This window comes from Chlamydotis macqueenii, chromosome 12 (assembly GCF_036417535.1).
Source record: "Chlamydotis macqueenii isolate bChlMac1 chromosome 12, bChlMac1.mat, whole genome shotgun sequence".
Lineage (NCBI taxonomy): Eukaryota > Metazoa > Chordata > Aves > Otidiformes > Otididae > Chlamydotis > Chlamydotis macqueenii.
The window spans coordinates 1,764,155-1,776,453 of NC_141567.1; the positions used below are offsets into that span (position 1 = coordinate 1,764,155).

The following is a 12,299-nucleotide window of genomic DNA, read 5'->3' on the forward strand; positions in this document are numbered from 1 at the left end:
AGTAGCGCACAAATATACACATCAAGTTTCTCTGTATAATTCTATTTTTTCCAAGGAAGTAAAGGAAATAATAAATAGATAGAAGTAGTCCATTATATTTTTTAATGGTCAACATCAATCTGTTACAATTCAACAGAACAAACCTGCTGTTTTACATTATTATTGTTAATAAGCAAAATATTCTCTGAATATAAAAAGACTTTTTTTCCATACTTCACTTCCAGATGCTAAGCGACAAAATAGACTCAGCTGATTCGACAGGGACGATTCGCAGCTCCTTTAGATCAGCGCACACGAACAGGCGGCTCAGTCTGTCACCCAAACAGGGTATCGGTCACATCTCCTTCCCGGGAAAATAGGTCTTGTCATGAGAAGGAATGGGAGTGGGCTCACATATAGCAGCCCCAGCACAGATATGATTACTTCCAATTTCAGAATCAGATTTAAAATATTATTTCTAATAAAAGTGCTCAGTGCTTCTAATGAAAAATAAAGCGAGGCAAATTGAAGCATTACAGAATTCTTCCCGCGACACTGCGACTCTGCCGGAGCAGCAGGCCCAGCTTCTGCGAGGGGGAGAGACGTGTGCTCGCTCACACACACATCGTTACCGGGTTTTATTGCACAATTTTGATGGCGACATATTATTTGGAGATCATCTTCATAAATTTTGCATTAAGGTAGCTGTGCCAGTACCTGGAATTGATTCAAAATGCTTAAGACACTCAATTACTTTTTAACACCGTTACCCGATGTAATGACATATCTGCTATTTCCCCTGCATTTGATGATGCAACATCATTGTAATTGATTCATTTTCTCAATTAAATAAAGCTACTGTGCTTTGCTCTGTGCGAATGCCACCGAGACTCCCCGGTTAGATGTATTACCTATTTTCTCTGTCTCAGATATATTGCTTGTAAGGCCGCGCCGCGCTCCTCCGTTAACTCCCCTAGAAAATGCAACGTTACAGTCGTATTTTTCAAGTTCTGAAGAGCAATGAACGTAGCTGTATTTATATTAGGCATATTTTTCACTGTTCAAACTATGTTGTTTACCTTTTCCGAGACCACATTATTGGGCGGCCTCCGCGACTATAAACCAAACCTAACTGACGCCAACTTTACAGTCGGTGCCTCTCCTTTTGTGCACAGTTCATGAAAAAGTGAAGCATCCAGTTTTATAGCGCATTAAGGACAGTTTTAAAAGTACTCAACATAAAATGTTTTATCTTCCCGTTCACCCACGCTCCTTATTTTCCCTCCCCTAACCGCCTGGTTTTCATGCGCGAGCGGGAGAGAAGGAGTTTGGGAGGCGTTCACCACGAGGGATCACAAGGCAGCGGCTGCGGGTCTAAAGCTTGAGCATTCGGCACATCGCTTTCCCCAGGCGATGCTCAGAAAACTCGGGGCTCTGGAAGGAGACTGTCACCGTCACGTTTCTGTACTTTCCATGAAGGATTTCAAACAGCGAAGTGGTAGCAGAGACACAACTGAAACCCCGACTCAAAAGGAAGTGCACATTTTCGGAGGAAGGCTTGATTGCGCTCGTTAAGACATCATTCTCGTTGTGGAAACAACCCCCACCACGGTCCCTCAGCCGCCCCGGAAGGACCCGACCTGCTCATCGTTGGAAAACCCAGCTGGTCACAAGGTTTTGTAAGCTTTTAATAGGCAACCAAAACTGTGAATTTGCAGAATCAGATCAGCTATTTGATATTTTGGAATCTGTACTGGGTTTGCTGTGTTTTGACTTACTGCATGTGATAGTTTGTAACTTGAAGAAGCAGGGAGAATGATAAAGAAATCTACCACAGTACCGGTCTGCCTCTCAGGTCATGAAGTACCAGTGGTATCTGGATAAACTCCTCCGTGAAGCGTGTTCTCCAAACGGCATTTTTTTTAGGTTGGTTAAAAATGCAAAAGTTTGCCTCCTGCTTCATCTGCTATTTAATGAATGCCTCTGGTGATGAAAAGCAACTTTTGACAGACCATCAGGTTCTATTTCTGTCTCCATGGAGATACTTTGGACGGGAAGTGGCTGAGAAGACCTCTACCATTCCTTTCGCATTCTATTCACAAGCACAATCAACGGAACTCAAATGAATCCACCCCGGGTAACTTGGAGGAGTCACTCGCTACAGCTTTAATTTTCGCTTTTACTCTCTGGAATTAGGACTTGCCCTGGAGCTCTTGTTTGAGAGATTTGCAGGTGACCCAGGGTTAGATCTTCCCATATCAGTTAACAAATTTTCTCTTTACATATATACTGCTTTTCAAGCTATGATTTTTTTTTTAATAGAAAAATACATATACCAACAAATCATACAGTTATGATTTTTAAGGGAGGCTTCACAGTAGAACATTTATTTTCCTAATCCAGGAAACTGTGGATTTTAGAAGTACATATAACTTATCTTCAATCTTTATGAATGGGGATTAAGATTTCTTGAACAGAAGAAACACCAAAAGTTGTCTCCTATTGACAAACAACCAACACAGACTCGCTTTGTCTCTGCCCCGATATGAAAGGAAAAGGAATACGTAACCGTACCGCGTTTCCACATGGTCCTCACCACCATGGGTTTTAGACTTCCTCTGGAATGAAAGCCTGATCTTCCGACCTATTTCACAAAGTCTTGCAGAACTGCCTGGTTATACTTCCAAAAGAAGTCAAAACACTCTAGCCAGTAAGATTGACCCCCCCCCCCCCAATTTGTTCCTGATATTCTGAACAACCCTCCCCATCCCAATCTGTGGGGATTTTGCAAACGGCAAACTTCAATCACTGTCACAAAACAGAAGACAAAAAAAGGACAAAAATAATTTCAAAATGTAAAAAAAAGTCAATTCATAACAACCTTAATATTAAATATATTCTTACAATTATATTACGCTGGTTCTCCCAGAGGTCTACAAACAAATTTATATAAAGAGATTATTTCATCCACCAGTGAACTGCAGCCACTTCTCACAGAAATCTGTTTACCGGAGTTCAGTAACACAATTCAACAAAGCGGGCATGAAAAACTACACACTGCTGAAATTACGGAGGGAGCGCAAGAAGCCAACAACAACTACTACACTGGAGAGGACCAGGATACTAATGGTAAGCCATTCCTCAGCCAGCAGGAATGTGGGACAAGCAAGTCTTCCAAAAGACAGCAAATTTAGCGAACCGCTGTTGAAGACCTTGTTTCAAACGCCACAAAAAGTGCAATAATTAGAAGAAAGGGTGGTCAGCCAGAAACCATATAAAGGAAAAGGGGTTAGTTCTAACCTGTTCTTGCTTCTTGTCACTCATTGTTATCAAGTTTAGTGAAACGACCACCGTGGTAATAGAGAGGAAAACCAGGAGAACCTAGAGAACACTTCGGAAGAGGAAAACTAATAACAATCGAGCAGGAACAATGTCACGATGCTACCAAAAAACCACCCCAAAAGCCAGCAATCTAGAAAGGACAGAGTGAGAGAACTGGGATCTGCAGACTAAATCCAGAGCAAGGTTGACATAACCACCAACAATCCTGCATCTTTTCTCCATGTTCATTACGCACACAACCACCACTACGCCCTGCGGAGGAACAAAGCATCTAAAGAAAAAAGAGCCTCCAGTACCAGAAGCGTTGGAGAGCACAGGCGAGTCTCCATCAGGACTGTCCCTCCCCAAAAGCGCACCACTGCAAGTCCCTTCTAGCTCAAAAAGAAACAGGTTAAAACACGAATTGCTAAAGCCTGTCACTGGAACCCATTGAGAAACATCCTGAGCTTTCTCCCATGAGCTGCAAAATCAACTGTGATCGCTACACGACACCATTCTAGGGACATCTGAAAGGAAATAATCCAAAGCAGCAAAAATTCAGGTATACCAGTGGGGTTTTCTATCTAAACTGAGGTGCTGAGTGTGTTTGGACAATGAAAGGTACGATGCTATGCAATGAGCACCCTCTGTGATGTCATTTGACTGGCTACCACAGGTAGCATAGCACTCCCATGTGAATTAAATCCATAGGTCCATGGGGCTGGCAGAAAAACAGCTGCCGACGAAGGGACTCACTTACCTAGACCTCAAAATCATTCACTCTTATTCTGGGCTTTGAGGTTCCTTACTACACCAAGCAACCATCACTCAGCAGAGGAGGACGAGGTGCTGATGGGTGCTGCATGCTCCTACAAGCAGACACCCCTGTGCTAGCAGTCCACGGATGTAGTGAAGACCAAAGGTTTGGACTGCTACCTCCATCTCCACAAGTGCCCTACAACCTCCCAGACCATGAGGAGCAGGTAACCTTGCTCCTCAAACAGGCTGAGAGCCACAGTTCATTTCTGAGCTCTTACACCCGCACCCTTGGTAAGGAAATAGGCAAATTGGAGCAGGGATCTGCGGTACCCTTGTCTCTGTTCATCTCCAGTTCCTGGGTGACTTGGGAGGAACCATGCCTCCTCCTCATCCTGGCCCAGAGAGCCTGCTCAGAGTGCAGGAGATGTAAATTTTCAGTAAATTCAATATTTGCTGACAGTTTGCAAACAGCCACCTAAAAAAAACAACCACATAAATCAATCCTCCTGCTGCCAGCTTTCTTCCTAAGGAGAGCTGATCTCCCAGGTCTGAGTTTTTGTTCAGGCAAGTCATTCAACGGCATCATCTGCAGGAACTATAACAGGGAAAGCCTCCTTCCAAGCCCTACAGGAACATTTCCCATTCCACAGGAACACCAACTCAAGCAGGAGATCCTTACATATTTGCAAAAATCTCTCTAAAGAGATTTCAGTATTTCCTTCTGGATGTTTTGGGTTTTTTTTCCCCTCCTGGTAAGTAGCTCTCACAGCAACAAACATCTCATTCCAGGGTCTCGCTCAACTTGTGCGGTCAAAAAGGTCTCAGCACCGTCAGTCGTGTGCTATGAAGGCAAGATAACTCCATGGAGCAGCGAGAGGGCTCGTTGCATTAAGCCATTTTTAAAATTCAGTACAAATGGTGAGGGGTGACAGTGCCATAACTAACTGAAAAACATCAGCTCACAACCTGCCGGCGAAGACGCACCCATGGGTGACTGTCTGTAGGAGTTCTCCTCCCGCTGCGGTACATGGAACTCTGCACAGGTTGGACGTTGACGCAGCGCGGCCGGGTACGGAACACATCCTGGAGTGACGGGCACGGAACACAGCCTAACCCCTGGCCCTCACGCTGCCTGCCATTGTTAGGGGTAGAGAGCAAAAATAATTACATCAGGCTTTCAGGAGCATAAGCTGATAACCCACTCTTAAAATGTATTAAAACATATTATAAAATCAGGATTTACTAGTTACCTACATTTCCAAGCTCAACTATGTTACTCAAACATCAGTTTTACATTTAAAAAAAGACAATAAGATAAAAATTGAAAAATCATAAATTCGTCCTTATACTTCAGATTCCTAATAGATTTTTTTTTTTTTGCGCTAAAATATCCCCATTTTCCAAAAAGATAACACCTCTGGAAAAAATAAAACTAAATTCAAATTTTAAAGCAAGTTTCTAACAGACAAATCAAATTGAAGTTCAAACTTCTTTCTGGCTAAGGAGAAAAAAAATAATAAAGCAGAATGTATCTGAAGTATATTGTCTCAGGAGTCATATACGTAGTGAACCCTATGGTAAGAGAAATTAGTAAGAGTTTAAAATAATAGCAGATGACTTAAAATATTGTCAGTGATTTCTGGACTACACTATAAAAGCAAAAAATATTTGCACAAATCTATCACAGTTAAGATATTATACAATAATTTTTTCACTATTTTGGCATTAGCAGTTGAACAGTGTTTAATGTCTTTTAAATGGTGAGATATAATGATATATGTGGAAGAAAAACATTTCTGTCTTCCTAGGAAACATGCTGTAACCAGCCCTCAATTTATTCCACAAAATAAATGAATACTTAAAGGATGTTTCTGTCAATTGAAAAAACAACAGTAAAATGGCTACTTTACATGCCAAGTTAAACCAAATATTTTTTTTCCTTGACAACCTGCTTACATTTAAATGAAACTAGGCCAAATTTGGTCAATAGTATGGATTACGTATAACAAAAAGAATCTCAGAGCGTGTTAATACAGGGATCAGAAAGCAGCAACTTCATTTAAAACCATGCAATTATTTAGCAAACTAAGATACAGCAAATAAATGAATCTGTTCTAAATGGAAGCGCTTGCACGGTAGCTTTTGGACCTATAATTAAATCTTACTTGCAGAAATCACAGCGAGGGCAGAATCTGCTGATGAAAGGATAAAAAGAAAACCTTGCAAAAAACCCCAGCTTTGATATCAGAAACTAAACAAAAAAAAAACCCAAATCTTTTCCTGCGGAAAAAAGGAGCCGTGTCCCAAAGCTGGGTCCGTCCGCACCGTCCCCGCTCCCCCGGCGCAGCGGGGCTGCTCCGCTCCAGCCGAGGATCCGGCCCAGCACACAGAACATTCCGCACGGCGCCTGCGGCGCTTCGCTGCGCCGGGCTTGGTCAAACGACAAACCTTCCCTACCAGGAGCAGCAAAAAGCCGGTTTCTTGCACCGAGGATTTTTCGCCTGTGTATTTTCCTATAAAGCAAACCAACGGCAAGTCTATAGCAAACGCTTTCTTGGGCTATAAAATTTCCTGTTATCCACTTATGCTTTCTTTGCAGTGGGATTTAAGAACGTCTCTTCCTTCAGACGAGCGATATGTCATCGTTTGGTTGAGCTAACGGGCCTGACAGCCTCCTCTCTCCGAGCCAGAGACACCGCTGCTCTGCGCTCGCGCTGCTGGGAAAATGAAGGTGAAAAAGCTGGGAGGATGAAAAAAAAAAAAATGAAGGGGAAAATCTTAACTATAACTAAATTATTCACTAATTCCTTCCCATTATTTATCATGCTGCAAAAACAAACTCTTTATATTTAAAAAGATCCCTAAATTAAGGTCTCTCTTACTTTCACTACATGGTGAAACAACTTATGTGAATCCTCAGATTATCTATTTTAACAAATATCAGCTGCTGGATTCATCATTTCTCCTGTCTTTTTAATCTTTTTTTTCCTACTTATCACGTTCTTTATTTGAAGCAGATTTTTAACAGATAATCTTGATCGTTACAACAATATCTTGCTTGCATTTTATTCAAATAATTCTTAAAAACAGCTTAAAAAGCCGTTTGGAATAACATCAAGCTCTCCATCAATCAAATGAAAAAATTCCGCTGGCGGTTGTATAAACATCAGATCAACTCTGATGTCTTCAAGGATTTCAGAGCGAACCATAAAAAACTCCATTAACTTCTGACAAAGAATGCAAATTAATCACAACATGGGGTGAAATGAAATTAAAGGCTCTTTTCTAATCAATGACAAGGCAGGATGAAATATTCCTTCCTCTCCGCGTCGCGGCTGCCGGGATGCCGCCGTTCTCCCCGCGCGCCCCCCAAAACGCTGGGACGCGAGCCGGGGATTCACCCGGGGCGGCCGCCGGGCCCCGGCCGCCCCTACGGCGATCCGCTCGCCCGTCGCCCGGATTCGCGGAACGCACTAATCATCCGAATCTCAGGTGCATCCAATTTGTTATTCACACTCGCCCGGTGCCAGCGAAGAGCCTGGCGTAGACAGATGCAGCGGGAACCTGAAATGACAGTTTTGGCCTCCGGAAGTGCGATCGCTACAGCAAAATCTAGTACAGCCTGCAGGTGAAATGTCTGGAGCTCCATATGGAGCAGGGAAAATTAACAACAAGATGAAAATCGCTGTAGCAGCGGGGAGTCTGAATTTAAAAAAAAAAAAAAAAAAAAAAAAGAAAAAAAAAGGAAAAAAAAATTTAAAGATGAGGAAAGAGAAGTAATAAATTAATGGGGTGTGAAAGCATTCAAAGCTTTACAATACCGGGGGCAGTGTTTGCTCAGATCGGGGGGGCAGCGGGGTGGGAGGGGGCGGAAGGGGGACAGCATTTTTGGGTGGATTTTTTTTTTTTTTTTTAATTTTAAAACTTCAGGTCATTTTCATGTGATTTATTAAGTGAGGCCTCGAATTGTAGCCAAAGGAAGGAAAACGTTTCTCTAAATGCAAAAGTATCTTAAATATACTCGTAACCCACACTTTCCTGTGGCTGATTAAATCCCCGGCAGCTGAGCGCTGCCTGCTTCTTTGGAATATTTCCCTAATGGATGCGGCATCCTTTTAACAACCTGCTTTGTATAAAGTTTGACTACAAGCCGAGAATATTTAGTGGGCAGTTCTTTTCATTTATCCCAAATTGCATTATCATTAAACAAGCCATTGCCCCCATCGTGTTTTTACACAATACGCTGAATTTGAATTTACGCGATGAACCACACGTCTCGGAGTCTGCGAAGCCGCTGCGCATCTTTGGGGTTCCAACTTCAAAATTTAATTAAATGTACTGTGAGGTGCCATGGCTTTTTGTTTGTTTTTGTTGTTGTTGTTGTTGTTGCTGTTGTGTTTTGGTTTTCTTTTTTTTTTTTTTTACAGTTCTTTCTGCACAGACACGCGAGATAAAAATCACATAAATTAAGGTTAAACTTTTAAAAGAAATTTGAAACTTATTTTCCGTCAGTGCCTACTTCAGATACCTAAAAAGCTGGACAGAGTATGGACTAGCAGCTGGCTTTGGTGACAGGGGTTTCCTTTCATTTTTAGGTGTTTACGTAGGAAAGAACTTTATTCAAAATAGACTGGTTTGTGTGTGTGCGCGCGCCACTCCTATCAGTTTTAACAGAGTTACGCAAACACATCAGGGGAAAAATATACCCTGAGTGGTTACGTTTGTGTCTGCAGAAAACCCTATGAGCACGGTTGCCTACGATTTCCAAAAGGAGTTAGACACCACAGCAAGCAAGAGCACACTGCCACACCACGCCAGGAAAACCACCAACAAAACAGCGAAACCCGTAACAGTTCTAGAAATTTATTACAGTTTAAGGATTACGGTATCCCGTGCAAAGTTTTTTATAGCAGAAGAGTCTGTTCTAATTATTACGCTTCGTTAATTCCTTGTTCAGACCACCACCTTTGGCAGTCAGCTACAGATTATGAAGTTAGCTGCGTATCAAGACCAAAAAAATTGTACCGAAACTCCAAATGCACCCGTAACAACTCTACTTACTTGAGTAGTTGCTGGCACGCTGAGGTGCTTTAAAGAGAAGACTTTATTATGAACATAAGACTAACGATAGTGTGCAAAGTGTGTGTTAGCAAAACAAACACTTACAAAAGATGTGCTAAGTTCTATCATTAAAATATTCTACTATAGGTCAGGAAAAAAAATAATCCCTCAATCTTACTGGCATATTGTAACAGTCCTGAATTTCCACACTGCAATGACTTCCCCTATAAATCTTATTTATTTAAACTGAATTTACACACACCATTTGCCTGTGTCTTAAAAATAGAGAAAAAGGAATTTTTTTTTCCTTTATTTTTCCCCCCAGCTTCAGTTGCAGATAAACATTCATTTGCAGGAAATTTCAGGTGTTCTCAAACATGCATCCATATTCTCCATTTTCAGAGAGAAGTAACTTCAAGTTATTTAGGGACAAACCCTGCAAGCACACATTTGATTAGCTTCATCCGCTTGAACGCGCCCACTGAAGTGAGGAGGATTTGCTCAAGTGAGTGACTGCAGAATCAGGCCCTTACGCAGGGAGACAAATAGATATTTAGACATCACCCCCCCACTAATTATCCCCCTAAACAGAGTGGGTTTCTAAGGGTTCCTCTGAACAGCTATGTAAGTACCTGTCTAAAATACATTTCTTCACGCAAAAACCCTTATGAAAAGCAGTTGCTTGAAAAGCTTAATAGCTACATTTTAAAGTTTCACCTCCTCAACTGTTTTACATCAAAAAAATATATACAATTTCATGGACTACTGACTTGCCAAATATTCTTTCGCAAACCCGATCCATTTTTTAATTAGAACAGCAAAAAAGGATCTTAAACTAGCAATCGTGGTTGGCTCCCAATTCAGAAAACAAATTTTTGTCCAGAAGCAGCCGCACCGTATGCGCTCGAACTTCCTCACGCTCCTGCGAGCAGAGGGTCGCCTCAAACCGCGGCCCAGTCACCGGGATTCAGTGTCACCACACACCCCGTACCGTAAACATCACCCACTCCACGGGCACAAGTGAGGACACTTCAGCACAAGAGCTGCTTTTTCAGTCCTCTCTTCAAAGGAGAGGGTACGTTTCAAAATACGGATAAAAGACGCAAAGTGTGTTCCGCTAACCTGCTACAGCTCCGTCACTCGGTAAATTTTTTCCACGGGAGATGAGAAAGTGAAAAAACAGTGTATTTCCACATATGCAAAATCTTTGCAAGTCCATAAAAGTGTCAGGAGAATTTGCTTAAAACAGCTTATAAAAATGGGAGCGAGAATGAGCCCCAGCCTATTATTCAATAACCATGTTTGTGAGGCATCTGCATAATCTAACCATGCATAAATTAGTGTGTGTATTACAACAGTTATTTGCATAATAATAGCAAGTTAATAGATGCTTAAAGAGCACAGACCAACACCACCTTTAAATCAGACATGCCTCCAGGCACTCTGATCTGTACAGACCGAGATGCAGAAAACACTGTTCATAAAACACACGAAAACATAAAAACCACATTCAAATAATTCATTTCAGTCCCTGGACACTTCACTTTTCCCCTCTCCCAGGAAAGAATGATTTGAGGAACCACGGAATAGTTTGTTACTATGAATTCTGACATCTGTCTTGCAATACGAATTTAAAGTAAGCATCAAACCTGTTTCCAGATTAGCTGTTTTGTTCAGAGCTTCACGTTTTTTCAACCATATGAAGTAAAATCTTACGTGGTAACGCAGCGCTCAGCATTGGCCTGACCGTTGCCGCTGAAGATGGAAATAGTTTTACCACTGACTTCAATGAGACTGAGTCAGGGCAGCGGGAAGTTAGAAAACGACAATATCTAAAGAAAATAATAACATTAGGTCCTCTTAAAAGGGACAATCCAGAGGTCCCTCAAGTATTCCATTCACACTGTATTTTTGATTTGAGATTTTAGATTATTGTACCATTATTCAAAATTGGAATGAAAAATGAAAATATAAAAAAGGAGTAGATACATCTCCTTGCTTCAAAAGCACTGTTGTACATCATATTGGATTATTTTTTAATCTCACAACAGAAGAGTCATTAACATGATCATAATTTTCATTCTCTCTAGGGAAAGAAAATCTAGAGTTTGGAGAAGAGAAAAAGAGAGATTAAAAAAATCAATAGAGACTTCTAAATGACTCCTTCAAGATACCACTTTTCAATTTAACAGGACAGATTTATTTGTATGTGGCTCAAATGTTCACAGTTGCTCTCTGCACCTTCATACATAGGAATGAATGTCACAGTGGCAAACAGCAGTAATGAACAATCTTACCTGAGGATATGGAAACCTCCCAAGAGCAAGCTGGGAAAGGAAATAATATTTGTCTAGTTATATAGATTTGCATGGAGGGCACATTTTCTTAAAGAGAGAAAAGTACTCAATTCTTACTATTGTATCAATCGGAAAATGTCAGCAAAAGTAATTCTGAAAACGCACCGAGAGCTGTATTTAGAATGGAGTCATTCACAACAATTACCTCTTGTTCTCCCTTTCTGAATATTTCCGTATTTTTCAGCCTCTTTTGTCTGTACACTCAGTAACACCGCTTGATGCCCAAGTTCCCCAGGACTCTCTAAATTAAACCAGTTCAGCCTCAACAGCGAGGCCAACGACACTGACCTTTCCCGATAATTATCTGCGAGGAACAGGTACTGCAGAGCACGCACTGAACTCCCAGACTCCTTCCCTAACCGGCTCAGAGTAAAATCTGGGTTACACATCCTTATCGGTGTCAAACCCAGCCAGGAACCCGTGGGTGGGATCTGGAGAGAGACCACTGCACCTGCAAAATGCCACTTGGCCTTTTCTTCAGGTCTACTCTCACTTGCACGTGGTATCAACTGGATTTATTGCCCACACTGTTTGTAAGTCAACTGATGCAACAGTAGAGTATCTGCTAGGATGAGTATTAGACCCAACAACGATACTACTCTGCCATAAAGCCATAGCTACTAAGTACTCCATGATAAATTCTTCATACAAGACTTTAGGTTTTCCCATTTGGTATCTGACCCTTGGAAACGATTTCAGCAAAACACAGCTAGTTTAAGTTATTTCGTCTACTATTCAGTGAAGGATGAGGGTTGACACAGACTCCTTCAAAAGGGCATTCAGAGCAGCTCCGTTCTGTCCCGCTTTCTGGATGAGCCCACC

The 12,299-nt window shown here is 41.6% G+C and overlaps 1 protein-coding gene across 2 annotated transcripts in view; it reads right to left on the bottom strand.

The window, feature by feature from the left end:
- Positions 1–12,299, bottom strand: part of MAP2K5 (mitogen-activated protein kinase kinase 5) — a 129,032-nt gene that overhangs the window by 37,106 nt on the left and 79,627 nt on the right. For both annotated transcript variants that reach the window (XM_086757542.1, XM_086757541.1), the window contains exon 17: positions 11,418–11,447. In XM_086757542.1, coding sequence (XP_086613668.1) covers positions 11,418–11,447 — 30 coding nt within the window. The remainder of the gene's footprint in view (positions 1–11,417; positions 11,448–12,299) is intronic.